The sequence below is a fragment of the Pygocentrus nattereri genome, chromosome 4 (assembly GCF_015220715.1).
Source record: "Pygocentrus nattereri isolate fPygNat1 chromosome 4, fPygNat1.pri, whole genome shotgun sequence".
Lineage (NCBI taxonomy): Eukaryota > Metazoa > Chordata > Actinopteri > Characiformes > Serrasalmidae > Pygocentrus > Pygocentrus nattereri.
The window spans coordinates 10,277,655-10,303,563 of NC_051214.1; the positions used below are offsets into that span (position 1 = coordinate 10,277,655).

At 40.5% G+C, this 25,909-nt stretch overlaps 1 protein-coding gene across 1 annotated transcript in view; it reads left to right on the forward strand.

Moving 5' to 3' along the window:
• Nucleotides 1-15,093: 15,093 nt before the first annotated feature.
• Nucleotides 15,094-25,909, forward strand: part of ube2j1 (ubiquitin-conjugating enzyme E2, J1) — a 69,419-nt gene continuing 58,603 nt past the window's right edge. Inside the window, exon 1 of the mRNA XM_017697717.2 lies at nt 15,094-15,505. Within this exon, the coding sequence (XP_017553206.1) occupies nt 15,475-15,505 (31 nt within the window). The 5' untranslated portion in view covers nt 15,094-15,474. The remainder of the gene's footprint in view (nt 15,506-25,909) is intronic.

The following is a 25,909-nucleotide window of genomic DNA, read 5'->3' on the forward strand; positions in this document are numbered from 1 at the left end:
AATGGGTACCCCATCTCATCTTTCTAATGACGAACCTCTACATTAGCTACATTTACATGCAGCCTAATTAATAATCATTAATAATTAATAAAAACCATTAATAATCCAACTAATAGCTCAATCAGAAGAGACTAGTCCGATTGAGGCAAATACAATTCCTATCCTAATAATAACTCAATAAACCTAATTTTCATCGATTTCAGTTCCACGAAAGAGACTAATCTTAAACACCAGTCGGTTACTATGGCAACATATGCTTTTTGACAAACCAACTCTGTATCAGGCTAAAGTTGAGGCTTTGCATAGCCTGATAAATTCTATTGGACAAGATGTCTGATTAAGATTAAGATTAAGATTAAGAGGCCCTTATTAGTCCCACAGTGGGGAAGTTTCACCTCTTCTATCTAACCCATCCACGCAGTGAAACACCACATACACGCCAGTCTTTTTCTGAATTTATACAAACACAATTTAATTTGATAGTAAATGAGTTTTGGCTAGTCTACGTTTATGAAAAGAGACCTACAGATGCAATATAGTAAAGGAAAACTCATTTGAGTTAAAAGCGAGTTTTTATTCAATTTAAACTTTTAACTTTTAAATTTAATCTAATTTTTATTTAAACTAAGTTGCAAATATAACTTTGCTTGTTTGCAAAAGGTTATTTCAGAGCCACTCGGTTCTACCTAATGGAAATTGTTTCCAGATGTTTGGCAGTAACGAAACAGCGGCACCAATGTATTCAATAATTTGGTCTTTGATTACTACTTGCTGTGGTAATACATGGTCAAAATGTGCTCTTCAGTGCAAAAATGCTGCAGTGATAGAGATTAAAGATAACAGGAAATCACAGTGGAGAGATTAATAACAGTCATTTTTTCAAAATCATACATCACAGAGGCCAGAGGGCCCTGCCTCTTCCATATTACCCCCTTCTTGTGTTTTGTGTTGGGGTAGTGCCGGCCTGGGCACTTCGCTGCCTCTGTTGAAGTGCCAAGTTGAAGTGGTCATAATAAAAGATCCTGTACACACTATGCTGTCCAGTTCTTTTTCCTTCAAATTTAATCAATCAATCAAGATATGTTTGGTGTCTGAAGTTTGCTTCCATGTTGCACTGGAACTACGACTCTAATATATACACTATTAAAGATGGTTCTTCATGGGTTCTTTAGTATAGAAAATGGCTCTACATGGAACGATAAACATGCAAAGAGCCCTTTGTGTGATTAAAGGCTTGTTTGCATCATGAACATGTTCATCAGATTGATGGAAAATGGGTTGTATTGGGTTCTATATAGAACCTATTGATAAGGTTCTATATAGCTCCTAAAAAGGGTTCTTACTATGTCATGCTCCTTTTGGGTACTACATAGAACCATTTTCAAAAAAGGTTCTTAAAAGAACCATCTAGCACATTCTCCATCAGTCCGAAGAACCCTTTCATGATGCTGTTCAATAATGCAAAGGGTTCTTTGAGTATTCATGGTTCTAAATAGAACCATTTTCTTTACTGAAATACCCTTGAAGAACCATCATTTTTATGAGGGAAGCTTGACATTGTAGCAATAGAATAACTCTGTTGGGTGCTATGTGGAACCATTTTCAAAAAGGTTCTATATAGAACCATCTACAGCACATTCTCCATCAGTCTGAGGAACATCTTCATGACACAAAGAACCGTTGAATCATGCAAAGGGTTCTTTGCCTGTTAATGGTTCTATGGAGAACCACTTTCTTTACGAAAGAACCCTTAAAGAACCATTTTTTAAGCCTAAAGCTTGACATTGTAACAAAAGAACAACACTAGGTGCTATATGGAAACGGTTTTAAAAAGGTTTTATATAGAACCATCTATAGCACATTCTCAATCAGTCTAAAAAACGTCTTGTGATACAAAGAGCCATTTAATCATAAAAGCCTTGTTTGAGTGCGCATGGTTCTATATAGAACCATTTTCTTGACTAAAGAACCCTTGAACCATCTTTTTTCAGAATGTATGGATGGCTGTACATGGTTGCCTGCAACATAATTTCAATGCAACTTGTTACCTGCAACATAATTTCCATGCAACTTGTTGACTGCAACATCATTTCCATGTAATTTGTTGCCTGCAACATCATTTCCATGTAATTTGTTGCCTGCAACATCATTTCCATGCAACTTGTTGCCTGCAACATCATTTCCGTGCAACTTGTTGCCTGCAACGTCATTTCCATGCAATTTGTTGCCTGCAACATCATTTCCATATAACTTGACAGTTACCCAAAGCAATTGAAAAAGCAAAGTTGCATGCATCACATTTGATTATTCCACTATTTAGCCAAATTAGCAGATCATCTTTTTATATTTTTTTCCAGATGTCAATGCCACTCTATATCTTCATAATTCTCTAGATAATTATCTATCTGTCTGTCTATGAGTTTAATATTTTAGGGTCTATACCCTTTTATATATTGAGTTTCATATCTGTTGTGTGTATGTTAAGCCTTTGAAAATGAATGTTTAGTGGTCATTACAGTTATAGCCTACTTAACACCTCACTCATTCTGTCCTAGAAGCACAGCAAGTTAATCAAGGACCACGTTTAAGGCTCCATATCTGTAATAAGTTAATGATCAGAGATTAATCTGAGCTCTGTGCAAAATTAGGGAAACTAGCTATGTAAATCGTGAAAACAGCAGGCTAAAGGAAATAATAAACAGTGGCACAACAACCATTTAAACAGCTATTAGCATTAACTGGCTAACGTAATGTAGCTGTTTGTTGTCATGGCTCAGGAAACCTTGATTCAGTCTAGGGGGAGGGGGTCTTCTTTTTATCCACCCAATAAATCATCTTCTGCTATGTCGTTCGGCCTGGTCACATGATGTGCAATCATCGTTTTGATTGGCTGTTCCATGAAACTTGTTTGCAACTGAGTTGTTGTGCAACTCAAGTGCAATTTAGCTTCACGTAGGTTATAAGCAACTAAAGTTGCACGAAAGTTTCACTGTGTAAAGCCAACCTAACACATAATAGAGGCTCGAAGCCGCTGATTAGCATTCCTAAATCCTCACACATTTGCCTCAAAGGGTGTTGTCATATTATCTCAAATAGACTTGTTTGTGATGTTTCAGAATGATCTGCGGTTTCTTTAAGAACTCGGTGAAGGTGAAGGGTAGGTGGGTGGTCGGTGCACGTGCTGAGAACACGATGGTGAATAAACAGCAAGAATTCATCCTTCCAGTTAGAGTGTTCCTGGGGAGGGAGGGGGGTGTGTAGCAGGCATGTGGTGGGATGAGAGGATTTGGAGAGCATTTATTCCTGAGGCATTCAGAGCGCTCAGGAAAGCCAAACTTTCATGCCCTTTATACCCTCCTTTCTGCAGTAAACCATGAGGAGGTTTAGTTTTCTTACAGTAAATGTTTGAAGGAAAGCAATAGCGCAGTTCTTGGCTGTAGAGTTACATAGTTCAAGATGCACAATTAATTAACAGATTGATTAATTGACCTCTACTGCCCATAAATGCATTCCTTCGTAAGGCCTGTTGCTGCAGGGTGTTGATAAAAAATGCCATTCATCCTAATGAATTTAGGAAGGAGTTTAGATTCTGTGCGACATTTCCCACAAAAATAAATGATGTTTGAAATGAATATTGTACTGTAAATTTCTGCACTATGACAAAAGCCAAGCTGTATGCAACAATTTTTATTTGTTTGAATGGAGCTTTCCAATGGCTTTCCAATGTAGCTACAGCAAAGAATGGAGAAGGAAGTTGTGGGCAGAGCTTGGTCAGATCAATAAAACTCTGAAGGCGTGACATTATTTTGAATTCAGCATAAAGACCAGAATCAAAATGTGAAAATTGCTATAATGAAGCAAACAAGCCTGCTTTGCCAAGTGGGGTAGTCAAGTGTTTTTGGCAGTAGTTGTCTACAGTTTGAGGAGCTGGTGGTGTTACACGCTGTTAAAAATATAGGTTCTGTGCGGATACATTTTTCATTCATCAAGGTACAAACAATGTAAATGTATTCTCAAAGGTACAACAGTGGTTCTAAGGTCCAACTGTGTACCTTAAGTAAGTTTTCCCCAGGTATTATATTATACATATTTGTATCTTTTCATAACCGAATGTTTTAAAACAGAACAATACATTAAAAAGCCTGGAGATGAGATGGGGTGTGTGGAGTCAATACAACGTAGAAAATATCACTTCAATTGATTATGGTACAATTATGTTCCCTGACTAAAGGTACCGAGATGTACCCTTGAGGGTACCACCCCTGTGTCAAGAGAGGTCCTGCCCCAGTGATAGTTTAGTACTTTTATTTCTGAGAGTGTTTAATAGTGCTGAAGCACAGTACATCATTTCAATGTGTGGGCATATTAGCTTGCTTTTAGCACATACATGTGTCTGTGAATGTTTGGGCACCCCTGACAAATTACATGATGTTGCCAATTTTTTAGCATAAATCAAATTCAACTATGACACATTTCTATAAGTGTACAATTATTGTTCATTAGCATGAATGTTTTGTCACAAAACAAAACATGTGGCCCCCGTGCAGTCAGTATTTTTAACCTCCTTTGGCTGAAATCTAATGAAATGAAAATGTGGCTGAGATCTACCCACAGATTTTCATGATATTCAAGTCTGGAAACAGTGAAGGCCTTTTCACAATGTTAATGTTCTGTGTCTCAAAGTAGTTCAAGGTTGATTTTGATGTTTTGGATCATTGTCTTATTGTCATATCCAGCTTCTTTTCTTCTTCAGATTCTTCACTGACTAAAGGACATTAATTTCCAGGATTTGTTGATGTTTAGAAGAGTCTTTGGTCTCACTCTATTTGGATATCTACAGTTCCCTATAGATTATCTACAGATGTTCAAATTGTTATCTGTTGATTCTAAACAGTGTTGGGGTTGGGGTTGGAATTTGGACCGGGGTTAGGGTTAGGACCAGGGTGAGGGTTGGGTTTAGGTTTTGGGTCAACTTGAAATCTACAAAGCATTGGAGAGTGGAGTATCCAAAAAAGTGTTAACAAATCTTTTCTTCCCTCTATCCCCACAACATTTTCATGTGCCACTGGCTGCCAACCAACCCCAAAGAATAATACGTTCACCACCATGCTTAACAGTCAGCAAGGTGTTCCTTTCATCAAATGCTGCTCTTTGGTGATTGAGGCCAAAGAGTTTCAGATCCTCAATCAGGTGATTATAGATGAGGCCGTGGCTGTTGAGTGTAAACACACTAATTTATTCAATTATCTACTTGTACTATCTACTTCTGTCTGTCTTGTATTAAGGCCTACTGAGTCAAGCAGGGTGCCTAAACTTTTGCACATTGCACACATTTTTAAGTTTCCTCCATTCAGTGCTTGACAAGGGGCACTCAAACTTTCGCATACAACTGTATGTAGCAATATGCACATTTTGACTTGTTAAGAACCTCATAATTCAAACAAAATGTATCAACGTATGAATACAAAATGGTGAGTTTTGAAAATGCCATTCATTTTTTCAATAAAAACCAGCTTAGACCCAGACTTCCTTATTTGGGCATGATGCTGATGACATTATGATGCACAACCTTAAAGATGGTTTACATGTTACATAAATAACAGTTACACAAATGGCCTGAATGCATTTGGCTTACATGGACCATTTCAGTGAACATGATTTATCACGTTGAGGGGCTCCATTATTCCAGAAGAGGTGACATTTTAAAAAGTTAGAGTCTGTTTTTCACATCAACTTCTTTCATTACGGGTTGTGCACTGGATGACCCAAGAGTTAAAACTCCCACTCTCAGAGTCTATATACTCACCTGTAGGCCGGATTGATTCTCCATGACTGTGTGCTTGGGCCCTGCTTCATTATTTCAGACAGTATCTTTTCTTACTGCTGTATGCTTTATTATTGCAGACAGTATCTTTTTACATTGTTCCAGTGAGAAACTCTTGAAGTAAATCATGCTTGAGTGGTCAATAAATATTTGCTGAGTTCATGTTAAGGTCACCACCGCTAAGTGCTAATCTGCAGTGCTTTACAAACCCTGAGGCCATGAAGCCATACTGACATGCATTCTCTATCCTGGGTAGGCAAAAGATATACAGTATTTCCTGGATGTAGTGTTGTTTACTTCATGTAACACTGGCAATTTTGTGAGTCTGTATAGGCTCACCATTTTAACAGAATATACTGACACTCATTGATCATATTAACTGCAGTGATTTCTGCTTTAAGACCATTGCTCTGACTGACCATTGTTCTGACTGATTGTCCTGTCAGGCATAAAAACCTGCCCATTAAAGGCCAGCAGCTACAACATTTACCTTTCCATTCTGGAAACATTGTTTGTTTTATTTCTTTTTAGCCTACACTAATATTTTGCCCTCACACATGTATGTCTTCTATAAACTGAACTGATCTTGTAAAGCCAGTTTATTTTTATATGTTTTCACATGTATTTCTCTGTGTTTCCTTTGTGCTATTGTACTTGAGCTAAAAGTTTGACAAACAAAAAAACAAGAGAGGTGGAACTTGTCAGAAATTTGCAAATGGTCAATTATAATTTGAATCAAGATTATGAGGAAGGAACATTGAGAGGAACCAAGACTCAAAACTTCCCTAAGATCATGAAGGACAGACATTAAGAGGAATGAAGACTCAAAAGAAGAAACACCTTTAGTTTGAGGAAGAAACCCTAAGAGGAACTAGGAGCATGAAGAAGACACTTTAAAAGGAGCCAAGAGTCAAAAGGAAAAACTCCATAAAAGCATTATAGAGGAACACTGAGAAGAACCAATACTCAAAAGGAAAAACTCCATAAAAGCATTATAGAGGAACACTGAGACGGACCAAGACTCTAAAGGAGGACTCATCCTATATAGTGCAGTTAGGTAAGTAGCACACATTTTCTGATTACAGTAGCACTTTAATCATGCAGATAAGATTGTAGAGGAATTCAGAGGAGGAAATATTCAGTGCTGTGACCAATGGCGAATATCCGTTAAACATCTGTACTATACTACTGACTGTGGTGGACATATATATGGACTGTTAGATAAAAAACATTATATGGATGGAATTTATTATGAGAATACAACATTTTAGAAGCTCAAAAGCTGTTCAAAGGAGAGAAGTTACTGCAGCTGGTCGGCTCTCACTTGGAACAGGACTACCTGATTTTAAGGTACGTGACTAATGAAGAACTGCACTGGCACATTAGGCGTTTAGTGTAGCAAAATATGGCAATAACAGTTGGGTGGACACCTAATGGTGTAGTGGGCACTGGGTTAGAAAAGAGGAAAATGTGTTGGTTGCTCCATTGGGTTAGATAAGTGCAGATGTTTAAACTTTCTGGAAGGCTACATTCTAAAATTCTCAGGGATAAGATATCGCTAAGATCGCTAAGATCTCCATTTTTCAAGCTTCTGTGTTGAATGTGGTCCACTACTCAAATGATATCTGGTTAACAGTGGTCCTATTGTTAGAAACTGACCAATCATAAACAGGGTAGTGAGTGACCAACATATTATGCAGCAATATACTGTAATTCTACACTGATGTAGTGGACATATAAAGTATGTGTTTCTAATAAAGTGTCCAATGAATGAACATGAAAGGTAGCCTGGTACAAGTACAGGTACAATCTTTCTAATAAAGTGGTCAGTGAGTGGACATACAAGGTAGGGGTTTCTAATAAAGTGTCTAGTGATTGAACCTGCAAGGCAGGCGTTTCTAATAAAGTGACCAAGTACATGGACAAAAAAGGTAGACGTTTCTGCAAAAGTGTCAAGTACAAGGATGGTGTTTCCAATAAAGTGGCCAGTGAGAGGAACTACATGGTAGGGGTTTCTGAAAAAGTGGCCAGTAGAAGGACCTACAAGGTAGGGGTTCTAATAAAGTGGCCAGTGAGTGGACGTCCAAAGCAAGGGCTTCTAACAAAGTGGCTAGTCAGCAGAAACACAAGGTAGATGTTTCTAATAAAGTGGCCAGAGATTAGACCTACAAAGTAGGCATTTCTAGCAAAGTTGAAAAAGTGTTTCTGAAAAAGTGGCCAGTAGAAGGACCTACAAGGCAGGTGTTTCTAATAAAGTGACCAGTGAGAGGACCTACAAGGTTGGGATTTATAATAAAGCGGCTAGTGGTTGGACCTAGAACATAGGTGTTTCTAATAAATTGGCCAGTGAGTGGACCTACAAGGTAGGGGTCTGTAATAAAGTTAACAGTGAACAGGCCGACATCAGAGCAGACAGCATCATCGTCATAACAGCTACAGAGCCTCCAGTACAAAAACTGTGGTTGGTCATGAATTAATCTATAGGAGAAATGTTGTATTCCGACAGCTGTTCAGTGGGAGTTGGTTTGATGGAGCCTATGTGGTTGATGTGCCAAAAACAATGACAGATATGAAAGAGATCAAACAGATTTTTGGCTTGTCAACCAGTGCTGCTTATCGTCGTGGTCGGAGGTCACTTGCTGTCTCTTTGCAGTAGCCTCTCAAAACGTGTCGCTGTCTTCACTTTCAGAACTGCATCCCTTTGATCAACCTCTGTAGCTGAACAAGAGCAGATCTGCCCTCTCCAAATCATTCCGCCCACATCTCTCTCTCTCTCTCTCTCTCTCTCTCTCCCTCTGTCTCACTATCTCTCTCTCTCTGGGCCATGAAGTCACAGGTTAATGTTGTGATAAGTTTTCTGTTCCATTTGTTTGAAACTTTGAAACACTGCCTGTGTTATTATTGGGTTTCTTTTCATCTTAATAACATGGCTCAGGGGAGTGGATTGATCCAGCCGTGCACTCCCCCTCCTGACTTTTGTTATCAAGCCGCAAAAAGGAATGAATATTTGCTTTTCACTTGAATACACAGCCGTCGAAATTAAACTTCTGAAACCACAGTGAGTAATTTTGTACCAATCATTTATGAAGTGGGACAGAGAATATTGAAAAGTGTGAAAAACAATGAAGGAAAAGAGAAGGGGGGGGGCTATAGTTTTACAGTTCATTGCTCCAATAAAGTAGCAGCTCATTCTTTGTGACTGTGTGTTGTGTGCCTAGAGCAATTTCTCCATATGTCAGCATTCACTACTGTTTAAGACAGAATGTGGGTTCAATCTATATGATTGACTGAGTTACATTTAGTTGCTGTTATTGTTTTTCTGGGCTCTCAAACTGATTAACCTTTATGTGAGATTAGTCTCAAGTACAAAGCACCAAGTAAAGATGGGATATACAAGGTGGACTTGGATAAAAGACCTGAATTAATCAGACCCCTTTTCACGAAAAATGCATTGGCATTGTATTGGTTTCAGAAATCATAACTCAGTAGGCACTTTATTACAAAAGTTATATCATGTAGATCCACCTTGCTGTTGTACAGTTAGAGCAGGTGTTCCTTATCATGATCCTAGAGATCTACTACAGAATTTGGCTCTAAACCTAATCTACCATACCAGACCAAGGTAACAAAGGCCTTCAGGGTCATCTGAATTTTATGGATCTGAACTTGTCTCCAGCAGATGAGAATCTCTGAGCATCCTCCAACCCTTCATCAATAGTCAGTTTCTGGCTGGGTTATGGACCACTCTCAACCCAACAGTGACACTGACTTGTTTAAAATTTTGTGCTGTAGTCAAAACCACAAGAGGTGAGTCCGAGTCAAGAACAAGGCCTGGACACTTCAGTTCTGAGTTAGGATTTTTGTAGCAACAGACAAAGCTGAGACTGGATTAAGATTTTTTAGAACATAAAAACAATAACTAATTTTATTTTTCTTATTTCTCACAGTTTTTTCAGATGTTGACACATTCCAATTTTGGAATATTCAGTTGGAATGATGTGCTTGTATACACCAGTTTGTGCATTCAGCTTATATCATGATAATACAAGTCCATTAGCAACCTCCTACTGAGCATGTGGGATGTAATAAGAACCACCAGCAACCACCTAGCAACCCCTCTAGGAACCACCTGGAATACTATCGCAACAAACTAGAATACCATAGCAACAACTTGGCAACCTCCTGGGATGTCATTGCAACAACTTGTCAACACCCTAGCAGCCTCCTGGAACACCATAGTAAACACCAAATAACCACCTGGGATACCATAGCAACCAACCAATAAGCCACACCTTAGCCACCACCTGGGATACCATAGCAACTACCTAACAACACCTTAACAACCATCAGGAATATCGTAGCAACCACTTAGCAAAACCCTGGCAATCACATCGGCTATCATAGCAACTGCCTAGCAACATTATTGCATGGCCTAGCAATACCCTAGCAACTACTTGGCAACACCTTACCAACAACCGATGATACTATGGCAACTTCATACCATTATGCTAGCAACCATTGAGGATACTATAGCAACTGCCTAGCAACACTCTAGCATCCATCTGTAATGCCATAGCAACCACCTAGCCACCCCCTGACAGCTATCAGGAATTCCATATCAACCACCTAGCAACACCCTAGCAACCACCTAAATTACCATTGTAACCACATGAAAACACTGTAGCAACTATTCTGTGAATTCTCTCAGGATGTCCTTCAGGAAACACTTTTCTAGTTAATTATTATTTTATCATAGTCTTAGTCCAAGTTTGCAGCAAATGTTAGTGATGTTATTCTCTCTTGCTTCTTATCTTTGGTCCAATCCCATTTCTTATTTTTACCCCTTGTTTTTGAGTGTCACCTTGCCTTGTGCATCTGAGTGACAAGGGGTAGTGGTTGAAATATTTCCCTCTGAAATGGGACCCTCAAATTAAGAAGAACATCACTTCATTAACAGGCTACTACCGCTGCTCTGTAGGCAACCCTGCCAGTATGCAATGATAGCAGAGGGTAAGGTTCAGCTCCTCACTGCTGGGCTTTAGTTGTGTTTAGGACATCATATGCCTTCAAAGAGGGAGATGTGGCAATTATTTATTATCGTCCACCCCTAATTCTTCAGTGAAGCTGCAGTCAGCTATTCACCAGCTTCTTGTTTGAATTTTCGTGTTCCCCCTTAATGGGGCAGTATTTGCATTCTGGCACTTCAGGTGTCAGTACTGCTGGATTATTTAAGGTAGAATGGAAAATTTGGCTGGTTAGCTACTGAGACATTAGTCAAGTCATGTCAGCTTTATTGTCAGTACTACAATATGTACAGGACATATAGTGTATTGAAATTGCATTACTCTCAGACCCCATGGTGTAGCAATATAAATGGTGGGTATAAATAGTGCAAATATAAACAGTAGAGCAATTAGAATGAGCTTATGGAGCAGTTAAAGTGATGAGTGTGTAACAGAAAGTGATGGGTGTGTAAGAGTCCCTGAGAATGTCAGAGTTCAGTATTAAGATACTATTAGCAATTTTTCAAAGCTTTTTTTATGTTTTTAAGAAAAGGACCATAATACATTGAAACAACACTAAACTAAGACAATGCAATGGTTATCTGTTTGAAGTGTGCCTCTGCAAAACCTCAGGTTTTTGGAGGACCATGTAGCCTTATTATTTCATTCTACCCTTCCATCTCGACAAAAATCGAGACACCCTACCCCTCAGCATGAAGGTGCAAAAACAGAGGGCTAATAGCTGAGTGGTAGGGGCAAGGGGTGAAATGGAATGAAAATTAAATGAAAACATAACAATAATAACATCCCATCTTTCCTCAAGTCTGAATTTTGGAATCATTTTGAACAGATTTTATTGAAACATGAAGAAAAAGGACTTTTATTCTGTTTGAAGATTTTGTTTAGGCTCAACAATGATGGGGGAAAATTCCATTTCTCATTACCTCAGACAGGAATTGTACGACTGAGGCAACACCGGGTCTAAATGATTAATGAAAACTCTTGAGACCAGGCTTGAGTACTAGAACACTACCACACATCCCGTCACAAATTACTACCACGTCAGTGCCAGTGTCATAGAAAAATCAAGCTTCGCTCATAAAGCCCCAGAAATGTTTCTGTCCATCCTTGCAGTTGAAGATAACAAAAAGAGGAATGAACTGACCACCACAGCGCCCAGGCCTCAACATCACTGCATGTGTTTGGGATTACTTGGATTGGGAGAAGCAGAAGATGCAACCAACTTCTAAGACTGAACTTTGGAGGTGTGGAAAAATATCCCTACACATTTATTTGAAAGCAAGTCACTTGAAAAGAATGGAAGCTGTACTAAAGACAAAAGGTGGACAGACTGAAAAAAATACTGACAAAATACTATATTTAATTGTTGAAGCTTCTGTGGGACTTTCTTTTAAATATGCTTTCAGCTTTTTTCTGAAGAACTTTGGCATCTAGTTTTACAATATAGCTGATTAATCCGAAGGTTTTGATGTATTTATACAATGTTGTTGCGATAATGTTGCCGTAATCACAGAGTAACGTCTTTGGTGCAGTAAAATCTGCAATGTTTTCCCAGATTTTAATGCAGGACGCTGTTCAAAACCACAAAACACATCATTCTGGCTTGAACACAGTACACTGTTGTAGAAAGGACAGAGATTATTTACAGTGTATAGTATTAAACCATCTATCTTTGTCCTTTGAAGCATTAATAACATGTTTACAGTCTGAGAATGGACTGTGTATGGTAAGTGAATGAGTCACGGATGGGCGTTAGTGCTGTTTGTTGCTACCTCCCACACAGGTGGAGTAACAGGCTTTTATTCCTCTCTCATTAGCGAACGCACACTCCTCTTCTCTGCCTTGATCCTCTGCCTACTTTCAGTGGTGAGAAACATCACTTGGCTCATCCCAGTACACTTCCACAAAGCGCCATGCCATCCTCCATCACAACTGGTTTGGCTCTACACCCCCCGGAGGCAAACTACAGTGTGTTGACAACTTTGCTGAGAAAGGCATCGGCTGCAGCCAGCCATCCGCCGAAGCTCTGTATGAGTTCGGAATAAAGAAGCGTGTGAATAAGATTGCCTCCCACCAGAAGCACATTTGTTCCAAAAACGTCCCACTGGAAAAGGCTCCAAGACCACCAACGTTAAGAGCAGTAGGTAGCCGAATAGTGTCTCTCATGCCCCGTGTTGCTGGTAACACAGCAACTGAGATCAATCTTACACCCCACAGACCGTAGACAACTGCTCATCCAGCGTTTCTTCTGACATCAAAGTTGTTAATAGGGACTTTGTCTCCCTTTGCTGTTGTAACAGTCCCTTATTTTGGGGAAGGCTTTATGCTAGATGGAAGATTGCTGTGAGAATTTGTCTGGACACAGCGACATTTGTCTGCATGCAGCCACAAGAGCATTAGTGAGGTCAGGTACTGATGGATGATTAGTTCTGGATCACAAAGATCATCCTAAAGGTACTGGATGGAGTTCCACTGCTCCACAGACCAGTGCTGGGGGTCTTTATACCCTAATAGCTGTCACTTGGCATTGGGAGATTTCAGGAATGCATGCACCTTTACTTTTACTTTAGGACATAGGGTATATGTATATATATATATACACACATATGTAGAGAGAGAGAGCCTTTTGCATGAATAATTGATTGATGGAGAGTGAGCTGTAGATGGTGCTATACATTGAAAGGGTTCTATATAGCACCAAAAAGCATGATATCTAAACAGTAGAAGAACCCTTTTTGGTGCTATATAGAACCCTTTTAAAATGTGCTATATAGGACCATTTTCATTACTAAAGAGCCCTTGAAGGACCATATTTTTGAAGAGTGCATACACGCATACGTATATATACATACTGTTGTTCTTGAATGGTCAGGACCCCCCAGAGGACCACCACAGAGCAAATATTATTTAGATAGTGGATCATTCTCAGCACTGCAGTGACTGCAGTAGAAGTACACAATGCACAAATATGATAAATGGAGCTGATAAACACTCTAATATGCATAATATCAGGCAAGATATATACTGCTTTATATATATATATATATATATATATATATATATATATATATATATATATATATATATATATATATATATATATATACTGCTGCTCAAGGCTGATGGATTCCCTTTCTTAGTTTAGGAGACTTTCTGTATATAATCATCCCTCTGCTTTCATCTGGACCCTTTTGAAAAGGAACTATTGTAATACTGCAGGAATCTCTACAGAAAGAGTCCAGAATTCAGACAATTATAGTCTACTAATGGATATTACAGTATTATAGTTCATTAAAGGGTCCATTTGTGTCCTCTTTATCCGTTAGAATGAAACTGGCTGTTTTGCCACTGTGTCTTTAAGACTGATATGTGTAAATGAGCTCTGTTCTGATTGGCTGTTGTGTATTGTGCCTTATTCGAAAAGCAGTCTGGGCTCACTCCTTGCAACTTCAGCCTGAATGGGTGGAGCTAAAATGTGGATGCATAGGTAAATAAGCATGGTTCTGATTGGCTGTCCTGCATTCAAAAAGAGGTCGGGGCTGAAACACTTCTTATAACTTCAGCATGAATGGGCGGAGATAAAATGCTGTGAGCTGAATAGGTAGATTTACATAGATAAGATGGTTTTCATGACATCATAGAACCAATTCATTCAAATGCAGACAGTTTTTGTAGCTTATTTTCCCCATATGGGCTATATAAACTGGGGAATAAACAGTATGCTTTGACTATTTACTATAATTAGGCCAATTATAGTTTAGGCCATTTATTGTATTGAGATCATGAATTTACATTTATGGCATTTAACTGACACTCTTATCCAGAGCGACTTACAATGTGATTATTTTACACAGGTAGGCGAAGGAAGTGTTGAGAGTCTTGCCCAAGGACCCTTATTGGTATAGTGGCTGCCCAAAAAAGGAATTGAACCCCAGTCTACAGCATAGAATGCAGAGGTGTTACTACTACACTATACCAACCACTACTATTACTATACTGAGGCCACAATTTGCTATATTAGGGACACTAATTAATATATTGAGGTCATGAATTGCTGTGTTGAGGCCACAGATAACTACTGTGGCCGCAAATTGACATACAGAGGCTAGGAGTTGTGAGAAACATAATTCATGGCCTCAGTATAACATTTCGTGGCCACGAAAAAATTAAGAAAATAATCACCACGTCACCGTAGGGGGCTCCATAACGTGTTACAGAGCACTGCAGATTTTCTACAGCTCCGTAAAATTGTGCTGTAGCTCCTTATCCTGCAGGGACGTCCTCTGCAGCCCTGACAGCGAAATCCTTTCAAATAAAGTTCAGGAATTCAATGCTAAGTGTGCTTTCGCTTTGACGCGACTTTTCCCCGCAGCTCCGCTTCGGTTTAAAGTAAGAGGAAAACAAACTTTTGCCACGTCAGTTCAGACCATCCTCTGACCATGACAGCTGGTGTTTAACGGGTTTGCGGAACACTGACCTCGTGAGCTAACAGGCTAACAGTCCAACAACAGCGGCTGGACCTGGCAGCGAGTTTTAGCCGGCTAACGCTAACCGTCCGCTAGCTGCCTGCGTTTGGACCAGAGAGAGAAGACATAGAAGAAGCCAAACTTCAGGGTTTTTGTCAAGATGGAGAGCAAATACAACCTCAAGAGCCCAGGTACAGTTTGAAGTGTTAACAGTTATTTGACAGTGCCTTGGTCTATAAAGCTAACGTTAGCTAGGTTAACTGTTTTTAGCCGGCTTTAACTGAAAGCTAACGTTACGGTCTGTTTAAGCTGTTTTCTCCTGCTAACGCAGCTAAGCTAAGTAATAGCTACATCATGACACTCAGCTGTCAGTGTATTGGGAATTGAGTTAGAGATTAATGACATTGTTCTGGCCATGACAGTGACTGTATTAGCTAACTTAGCTGCCTAAATGATGGAAAGATGCCGGATAACATAACACGAAGCTGAAGTCAGATTTTTGCTCTAATTTTCCCGGTCCACCTTAAACGGTGCTGCAGTTTCGTTCAGATAACAGGAATATTCAAAGTATAGCGATAACTGCTGCACTGTTTAAGGTGGAACGGGAGAATTAGCTCAAGAAGCTGGCGAACAGGGGAGCCAACGTCTGCCTACTCGGTGTAACGGTGGTGACTTGTGCCAAGTTAGTTAGCAGTTGTCAAGTTATCAGGTTAAGAAGGAGAACTTGATTAACGGTTTTTAAACATAATGTCAAAGCAGAAGTGTGGATTTAGAGTTTAGAAATGCTGTAGCTGATTTTTGACACCCCTTCAGGCTGTACTGGACTAGTGATTTGCCATGTTAGCCTGCTATTGTTATTAGCTTATGTTTTGTCACATAATAGGATTTGGCTCCGTGTTTTTTCCCCAAAAGTGATCGACGCTATTTAAGAGGACAGTGACAAAATGTCCCATCCATTCAGTGTTATATATTGTTTGTGGCTATAATTTGACTGGTTGGAGTCTTTAGGTATAGCCCTTCCATATGTTACTGTGTGACCAAGTGCATACAAGTGGTTCATTAGTGAATAGATGGCCTTAGTCTGTGGGCAGCTGTGAAAGCAGGTGCGTTGCTTCTCAAGTCCTTTCATGAACTGTGGAGTTCTTGAAAATGGTGATTTGGGAAACTGGGTTCCACAACATGGATTAGGCTTAGTCTTAAACTACAAATCCCATTTCTGGGATAGTTGGGGACACTTTGTAAAATGCAGTGAAAACTAAAACCTGTAAGTTCTTTATTTAACTGACAAAGTACAAAGAAATGACTTGTAATGCTTTGGTTAACCAACTTGACTGTACTTTTGTAAATAAAAAATGAATTTGATGACTATCACACAAAAAAAAGTTGTGATGGACTAAATAAGAGTGAAATGTTTATAAAACATTCAAGTTACACTGTTTTTGTAACATTTTAGAATTAGCAGGTGGATTGGCAACAGGTAAGGGTGTCATGATTGGGTGTAAAAGGCATGTGCAATAAAGATGATCAAAGACTGGTTGAGGCTCACCACTTTGTTGTGGTTGGTTAGTGTAGTGGTTAACACCTCTGCCTTCTACACTGTAGACTGGGGTTCAATCCCCACCTGGGCAAACACCCTACACTATACCAATAAGAGTCCTTGGGCAAGACTCCTAACACCGCCTTGGCCTACCTATGTAAAATGATCAAATTGTAAGTTGCTCTGGATAAGAGCGTCAGCCAAATGCCGTAAATGTAAATGTTTGTGCCAAACTTTATGAGACAACTTGTCAGACCGTTCGAAAAGAACATTTCTCAACACAAGATTGCAAAGTAATTAGGTCTTTCGCCATTTATTGTACATAATATTGTGAGAACATTCAGGGAATCTGGAGAAATCTCTGTCCATGTAGGGAAAGGCTGGAAATCACTGCATCAAGAAATTCACCTTGAAACTTACGCAAAGAGAAAGCCATGTATAAATACTATGCAGAAGCACTGCTGAGTTCTTTGGGCCTGTGCTCCTCTCAGATGGCCCAAACTAGAGTGGAAATGTGTGCTGTGGTCAGATGAGTCCACGTATTACCTTGTTTTTGAGAAAAACAGGTGTCCAGTACTCCGTGCCAAAGACCAAAGGGACCATACAATGACCACAGACTGTTGAGCAGCTGAAATCTTGTATCAAGCAAGAATAGGCAAAAATTTCCCTTGCAAAACTGCGACAAGTAGTATACTCCTTTCCCAAACGGTTAGAACATGTAATTCAAAGGAAAGGTGATGTAACACAGAGGTAAACATGTCCCAACTTTTGAGTGTGCTGCAGGCTTTCAAAATTGTATTTTAAATGAATAAAATGAATAATAATAAAAAAAAAAAAGTTGGTGAGAGAAAGCATATATGCACACACACCTTCTAAGTCTTCTAAATGCTGTAAATGTAAATGTAAGTCACTTATCCTTCTGGGTCACGGGAGAGAGAGGTGTGTGTGTAGCCTATCTCAGCAGTCATTGGGTTGAATGCAGGATACACCCTGGACAGGTCACCAGTCCGTTGCAGGGCAGACAAACAAACATACACAATCACTCACACCTAGGGGCAATTTAGCATGTTTAGCATTGGCCTGACCGCAATTAAATAATATTAATCTGGGACTGGGAAACTGGCCATTAGGCTTCAGGTGTCATTAAGTGCTCCTTCTCAATTGTATTCCAATCTGGGTGCTCATGAATAATCAGACAGAGGTTTTATTTGCAGGTTTATTTGGTTTCAGAATGCATAATGCTGCTGAGCTCTATCTGTGGGTCACTAAGCATAGCCAATCGAATATGAGCGTGCACCTTTTATCATGTAATTAAACCGGCTATGCAAGTTGTGCAGGATTATCATTTTCTGCAATTTCCCATAGGTCAGCACATCACTTCTCAGAAGACTGAATTGTCTGTGGTGAATGGGGCGGACTCAAGAGCCTGTGAGCAAACGTGAACACAGTCCATTGGTTAAACCAAACCTTGTTTGGCTTTACTCAGAGCCTGCGGTTTCGTGGTTGACTTGGTTTCACTTACGGTCTTGTACTATTTTTAGTTTCTTTTTCTTTAGTATTCTTCATTTATTTCATTATGCAGACGTTGCATTTGACAGGTGCAAGTCCAAAACAGGACGTAGACTCCTCTTTTAAAGAGTCAAAGCAGGTGACAAACATTTTCAGTAATTACAGGTGAAAACACCTTCATGCTAAATGAGCAGGGAGAGGTATTATTACTGGTGGGAGTAGTGGGCTGTGAGGAGGAAAGTTTCTTATGCAGCAGGGAACTCGGCATGACTAATTAAGATGTAATTATACTTCAGACTTATATACTTTGATTTATAGAGGTGGTTCATGTCTACATCAGCATCACCTATGGTCTGTTAAAACTGGTGTGGATACTAGGCCTGAGCTGGTAACAGAATCATCTTAATTGGGGAAAATCACCATGGCAAATGGTTCAACTAGGACCTTTTTACCTTTTATGTCCACAAAGTGTATATAGACTTTCCTTCTGGTAAATTTGTGACTATTCCTAACATTGTAGCTGATGCACAAGCAAACACAGTGTGAGGGGCAGTCATAGGCTGGAGGTTAAGGAACCAGCCCTGTGACCAAAAGGTCAGCAGTTCAGTCCCCTGAGCCGAGAGTACATGACTGAGGTGCCCTTGAGCAGGACACCTAATCCCCAACTGCTTCCTGGGCATTGCCCACCACTCCGGGCAAGTGTGCTCACTGCCCCCTAGTATGTGTGCATTCACTAGTGTGTATGTGGTGTTTCACTGGTGAAATTTCCCCATTGTGGGACTAATAAGTGTCCCTTAATCTTAATCTAGCATGTTAGTTGAGGCATAATAGTAATCTTTTACAATGAGCACAACATGGTATCATTTGTGGTTTACTGTCATTTTTAATTTGGACACATCTCTGGTTAATTTATTAGAAAACAACACAAACAGCTTTTTTCCTTTTGTTTTGCCTGACATCTAATTGTATAAGAGTTGATTAATTTATTTCCCGGAGACCCCAAGCCTTTTTCTCAGATGTCTGAAACTTCATACTGTAGTAGACTCAAGATGTCCTAACATGTATACCAGGTTCTCAGTGCCTGCCCCAATTGTGTTCAGGCAGCGCAGCTCAACCATTGTGTTTCTAGAACGATGTCACCTGTGCTAGGGACAATAAATGTGGTATTAATGTTGGTTATCATGTCACCCAACATGTTAGAAGTTCTGTTATGCTCATGTGTGAGAATACCCTGGTGTCAATGAAGTTAATAAATGAATAATGTTTTTTTAAACTAGCAGGAAATTAGTTTTTCCCGTCATTGGGAGATGGTCCTGCGCTATCTCCAGTCACAGGACTAGTGGAACCCACTGTGATTTATTACACTGCGCAAAAATTATACAGTATGAATGTCTGAGATTGGTGAGCATACTCTCGGTGCTGTCACCGGACCTCCTGTGGTCTTTTAGGGAGCTCATTTACTTGGTCGGTGCTGTTTGTAACTAACAAATGTGTGGTTTTAATGCTGCAGGCCATGCTACTGCATGGAATGCATTAATTGGGGCCCTGGAGATTGGATAATTGCGGTCGCCCAGTCTGCAATGACAATTAATTGTGCAGCCACGTGTGGAGCTGAGAGATAGTGTAGAGCAAGCGCCAAGTGTTTTATGTACTACACGCACAGAAATTCGGCAGGCACACTCACATGGCTTATTTGCATAGCACGGCTTTGTGAGCTCTTTCCATAGTGACGCATGCAAATGTTCCACTAAGTTGGCCCTGTAAACGGTACTAGTGCCTTGGCACCTGTGGCATTTTCAGTGCTGTTCTCATAGTATTGGCCTCCCTTTTTGCCTTAGTTTAGTTTCTGTGTTTTCTTGAAAATGGCAGTTTTTCACAGTTTGAAAACCTAGATTTTTCACTAAGCGCATTTTGGGCTCTACTGAAAACTTTTTGTTCAGTGAGTTCCTATTATTGTAACCCTAGATCAGACCTGATGTTGCATGACTTTGAAATAGCTCAGGTAACCTGTTGTAATCCAGTGTTTCTTCCCAAATGAAGGGTGTTAATAGGGAGTTTTTCACCCTTTTGCTGAGAGGCTTTATGCTAGGTGTTGAGTCATTGCTGTAAAGGTTGAGTTCAGGCACAAGAGCACTGGGTTAGGTACCAATGTTGGGCTAGTTCTGGATCACAAATACACTCAAACTCCTCCTAAAGCTATTGGGTAGGGTTAATCACTTTATTGCTGGGGGGCTTCATACCCCTGTAACTGACAGTTTCCACTGCTCATTAGAGCTGGGAGTCACTTAGCACCTCACAGTTAAATTTTATTTCAGTTCAAGGTGCAAAGGAGCAATTATAAGACATTTATAAGATGTGTGTGTGTGTGTGTGTGTGTGTGTGTGTGTGTGTGTGTGTGTATTTATACACACAGTGGTGCTTGAAAGTTTGTGAACCTTTTAGAATTTTCTGTATTTCTGCATAAATGTGACCTAAAACATCATCAGATTTTTACATGAGTCCTAAAAGTAGTTAAAGAGAACCCAGTTAAACAAATGACACAAAAATATTATACTTGGTCATTTGTTTATTGGAAAATGATCCAATATTACATATTTGTAAGTGGCGAAAGTATGTGAACCTACAGAATAGCTTCAATGTTGGGGGGTTTCCTGACATTAACTGCTCGCTTCAGGTCCTTCCATGATGTTCCATCAGTGCTGGCAAGCCGTCCTGGCCCAGATGCAGCAAAACAGGCCCAAATCATGATACTACCACGACCATGTTTCACAGATGGGTAAGGTTCTTATGCAGGAATGCAGTGTTTTCCTTTCTCCAAACATATCGCTTTTCATTTAAACCAAAAAGTTCTATTTTGGTCTCGTCGGTCCACACGACATTCTTCCAGTAGCCTTCTGGCTTGTCCACGTGATCTTTAGCAAACTGCAGACGAGCAGCAATGTCAAGTCAAGTCAAGAGGCTTTTATTGTCACTCCAACTATGTACAAGTACGTAGTGGACTGAAACTACGTTCCTCCAGGAACATCACGGTGCAACAAGGAACAAAAAGTGCAAAGTGTGAACGTGCAGACATCGCATGCAAACAAAAAATTAAACTAGAAACAATAAATACGATAAATTAAACCGACATTAGACACAGTAACCTGACAGGACAGTGCAGCACCGACACAGCTCTCATTCTGGACATGTGGTAGTGGAATAAGGTGCAGAGATATTAATGTGCTGTGGTCTGTGAGTCACGCAGTCAGATGACAGACATAAACACAGCAGTTACTGAGGTAGAAAAAACCTGAGTAACACAGTGTAGCGGCAATATTCCAGATGCAAGTGCAAGTAGAGCATCAAAAGACTTGATGTGTGTGTGGAATATGTGTGTGAGGGGGGGTGGGGGTTAGCTCAGTCCTTGTGAGTTTAAAAACATGATTGCTTGAGGAATAAAGCTGTTGCAGAGTCTGGCAGTGGTGGATCCTACGGATCCTCCGGTACCTTCTGCCAGACGGCAGCAGTGAAAAAAATCTGTGAGGGATGGATGGGGTCGTCCACAATGCTAGTGGCTTTCCGGATACAACATGTGGTGTAGATGTCATGATGGAGGGGAGAGAGACCACGATGATCTTCTCAGCTGTCCTCATTATACGCTGCAGGGTCTTGCAGTCTGAGGTGGTGCAATTCCCAAACCAAGCGATGATGCAGCTGCTCAGGATGCTCTCCACAGTCTCCAAAAAGGTGATCAAGATAACTTGCTGAAGTGCAAACCGAGCAACAGAATGGAGAAGAAAGGGGATTTAAGTGACTTTGAACGTGGCGTGGTTGTTGGTGCCAGACGGGCTGGTCTGAGTATTTCAGAAACTGCTGATCTACTGGGATTTTCACACACAACCATCTCTAAGGTTTACAGAGAACGGTCCGAAAAAGAGAAAATGTCTAGTGAGCGGCAGTTGTGTGGATGAACATGCCTTGTAGATGTGAGAGGTCAGAGGAGAATGGGCAGACTGGTTTGAGAAAGGCAACAGTAACTCAAATAACCAACCAAAATCTCTGAGGAATGTTTCCAACATCTTGTTGAAAGTATGCCATGAAGAATTAAGGCCTAATAAAGTGGACTGTGTGTGTGTGTGTGTGTGTGTATGTATATATGTATAAGTGTATGTATATATATATATATATATATATATATATATATATATATATATATATATACACACACACACATATACATATACATATATATATATGTACTTTAAATGAAGAAAACCTACTGGTGAAACTTCAGACGGCAGCATATGCTCTTGAAATTGATGCGTTTCCAAGCCAATCAAGCCAATCATGTGTTTTACGTATTGAAAAGGCTGTATTAGCCTGTGAACCTGTTAGCATTTCCTGAGCTGGTTGTTAAAACCACGTTCCTACATAAGATGTGTTTGCAATGTTTTCGGGCCTTTTACTTAATGTACACAAAAATATTGGCCAAATTGTGACTGCAAATATGTGTGCATGTGTAAAATCTTGCCCTTTCAGACATACAGTGTATATTCACCTGTCATAAGAGCACAGAGAAAGAATACTGGGACATTACGACATTGACGTTGATCAGACTTGATTTTGCCTAAGACGTTGAATTAACTTTCAGGGGTGAGAGAACCTGTTGAAATCATGATTCAGTCAACTGTCAAAAGAACATTGTTGAGGATAATTCAGGGATGTTACGACATTGACGTTGACTGTCATGGATGACCTGTCCCTGCTCCGGAGGGCTACAGTGTCTTGGCACGCCTACGGATTTTACATAACCTCTGTCTCACAGCCTATCTGGGCGACCCCTTCGCTGCCCCTGGGCTGCGGTGGCTGAAGGGCACTGCATTACGTAAGCTGATTTTGTGTGTGGATCTGTAATCCTTCCCACTCCCTCCAATCCCGCCTCCCTGGGGGTCGGTGAACGTCCGAGCACCCCGCCCTCTGCTGGACCCAGGGGCCCATCTGTGGGCGGAGGCTTTTCCTGTCACTTTTGTTTCTTGTCAGTTGGTGTAGAAGGAGAAAAAGAGAAGGAAAGAGAAGCTGGGGTTTCCAAAAATAAGCAAGGACTTTGTTGTCAGTCTGGATCATAGTATTTGCAGGGACAACATCGCAGAGAAGGGTGGATTTGTGTGTGGGGGGTGGGGGCGGTTGGAGGGGGGTGGGGGGGGGGGTTTGAAGGTTCACACGCCTCCCTCCGTAACCTGCGGTGACTGCACTTGTCTCTTTCTGTCAGCCGGGCCAGTGCAGAAGTGTCGTCTCCTAGAATGGGGCGAGCGATGGCTCACACGTACGCCACTCGGTTTTCTCATACTTTAATGCCTCGTTTATGAGCGATTAGACACGAAGGGGACTTAGCATAGCCTAGACGGGCTGATGGGGGAAAGGTCATGTGACTAAGCTCTCCGTCTGACCTTTTGGGGTGCTGAAATGGTGTCAGTGGAGGGAGAGGACCATGAAGAGGGACTGACCTTAAAGGCCAGAGCATACCAACTCAACAAACACCATAAATAAAGTAAAGGTGAAGAGATGTGAAGCAAAACATGCTTCTGGTCAAAATGATGGTGGTTTTAAGTTTGTGCAGTTCGGTGTACACTTGCTAGCAGCAACTCCCAATTGCTATGTTGTTTGTTCTGAGACTGCATTTGGTCTACATGCCACATGGTTGCTTGCGCCACTTTCCGGTATACACTTTATTAGATTTTGCAAGGAAAATGCATCATTTTGCTGCCTAACTGTGCCCAGTCTGATAGCAGCACAGCATCGCCAGCAAAGCAGCATGTCCTGCGGCAGTGGGGGGTTAAGTGCCTTGCCCAAGGCCACAACCAGAAACACATACATATCAGCGGTGGGATAGGAACCCACAATTTTCCTAAAAAACCCTTTTTTAATGTTACATATTTATATGCGGCATTCTTGTTTCTTTTACTGCCACTGTTTTTTTTTTTTTTACTGCCTTTTTTTCCCCTCATGCGTTTGGCTCTGCTCACAGCTCCTTTCTCTGGGTGGTCCCTGGTGTGCACTGATATGGAAACCGTGGGTTTGTGCCAATATGTTATATGTTTCATGTGCGACTCTGCTGATACTGATACATAAGGATTGTAAAAGCAGTTAAAATGCATAAATAATGCAGACATTTTTGCACAGTAGTCCATCATTGCCTAAATGCTCTCCTCTTCCAGAGTACAATAAATATGTCTTTAAATATTGGTTTGTCATCGCGTTAATATTTCATTTGATGAGTTTTCATCAACAATGACACACAGAGGTAATAAGAAGGGGATGGTAGAGAACATGTCTGCAGCATGTGGGATTTTTTAATTGAAGAGATCTCAAAGTGAAACCACGATTTTGCCATGTAAATAGATGTGACGTCACTATGCTAGTTGTAGTTGTAGTGAATTATGCTGCCTAAAAACAACAGAAATTGAAGTTTAAAACAGAAGTTAGGACACCACTTGGGTTATGCTTTAACGGTAGGACAGTATTTTGTCTCGCTGGGATGCTTCTGTAATCCTCTTTTTATATGTGGACTTATTTTGTCCTAAATTCAGTGCTAACTGAATATGTTATAGAGACTAACGCAAGCTAACACAAGATTTCTGTCTGAGGGTGTTTCTGTAATTTGGCCTGAAGTCCTTTATTTTGACCAAGAAGACCACGAAGCCCGCTTGTTCTAACTTCAGGCTTGAATGTGGTGTGCCAGACTGTGGGTTAGTGCTGGTTATGTTTTTATGTATACAGAACATCAGTTACTTTGGACTGATCTAACTCTACCTCTAGGCAGTTCACAAGCTCCATGTTAGCTGTGCCCCAATTCAGGGGATGCAACCTTCGGAGGCTGCATTTGAAGGGCGATGGCGCCACAGCGGCACGACCAGACTGTCCCATTTCAAACACTCCTTCATATGCGGCTGAGAGTGGTGTCCTTATTTTCCATGGCAATGAAGGATCCAATGGGTGTATCCATTGCCAGCCAATGTATCTCCAGCTCTAGTAAGTGATTAAACAAAAAAAAAAAAAAAGTTTCTTCTCTTTAAAGAACTTGACATGAGCAGCGTCTCGTGATGCAACAGTAAGGGTAACAGAAAATCCACCATAGGGCAGAACGTCTTATTTCGGTTTAGCCTTCGTGGGTCTACGCGTCCTTCGAAGAACACACCTTCGTGGAACGCGTCCTTTGAAGGATCCAGCCCCTGAATTGGGACGCGCCGGTTAAAAGGTTAAACCGCCCCATTTTAGAGAGCATTGTTGATTATATATGCTAGAATTAAAATTGAATCTGTTGCAATTTGATACTTAATTTTGGAAACATTTTTGAACTTGCAACATTAGAACTTTGGTACTTGTAGGTGTTGGAAGTGTCAGTGTGCTGTGCTCTTTAGGCTCTGTTCTGCAATACTCTCTCACGTTAACTTTGGTTCCTTTGGTTTGTAGTTCTTATTTCCAAACATTCTGAATTTTGATGCTTGCCGGTTTTTGACCGATTGGTGTTCTGGGTCTAAAGTGATGACCCAGGACAAAGGCTGCACAAATA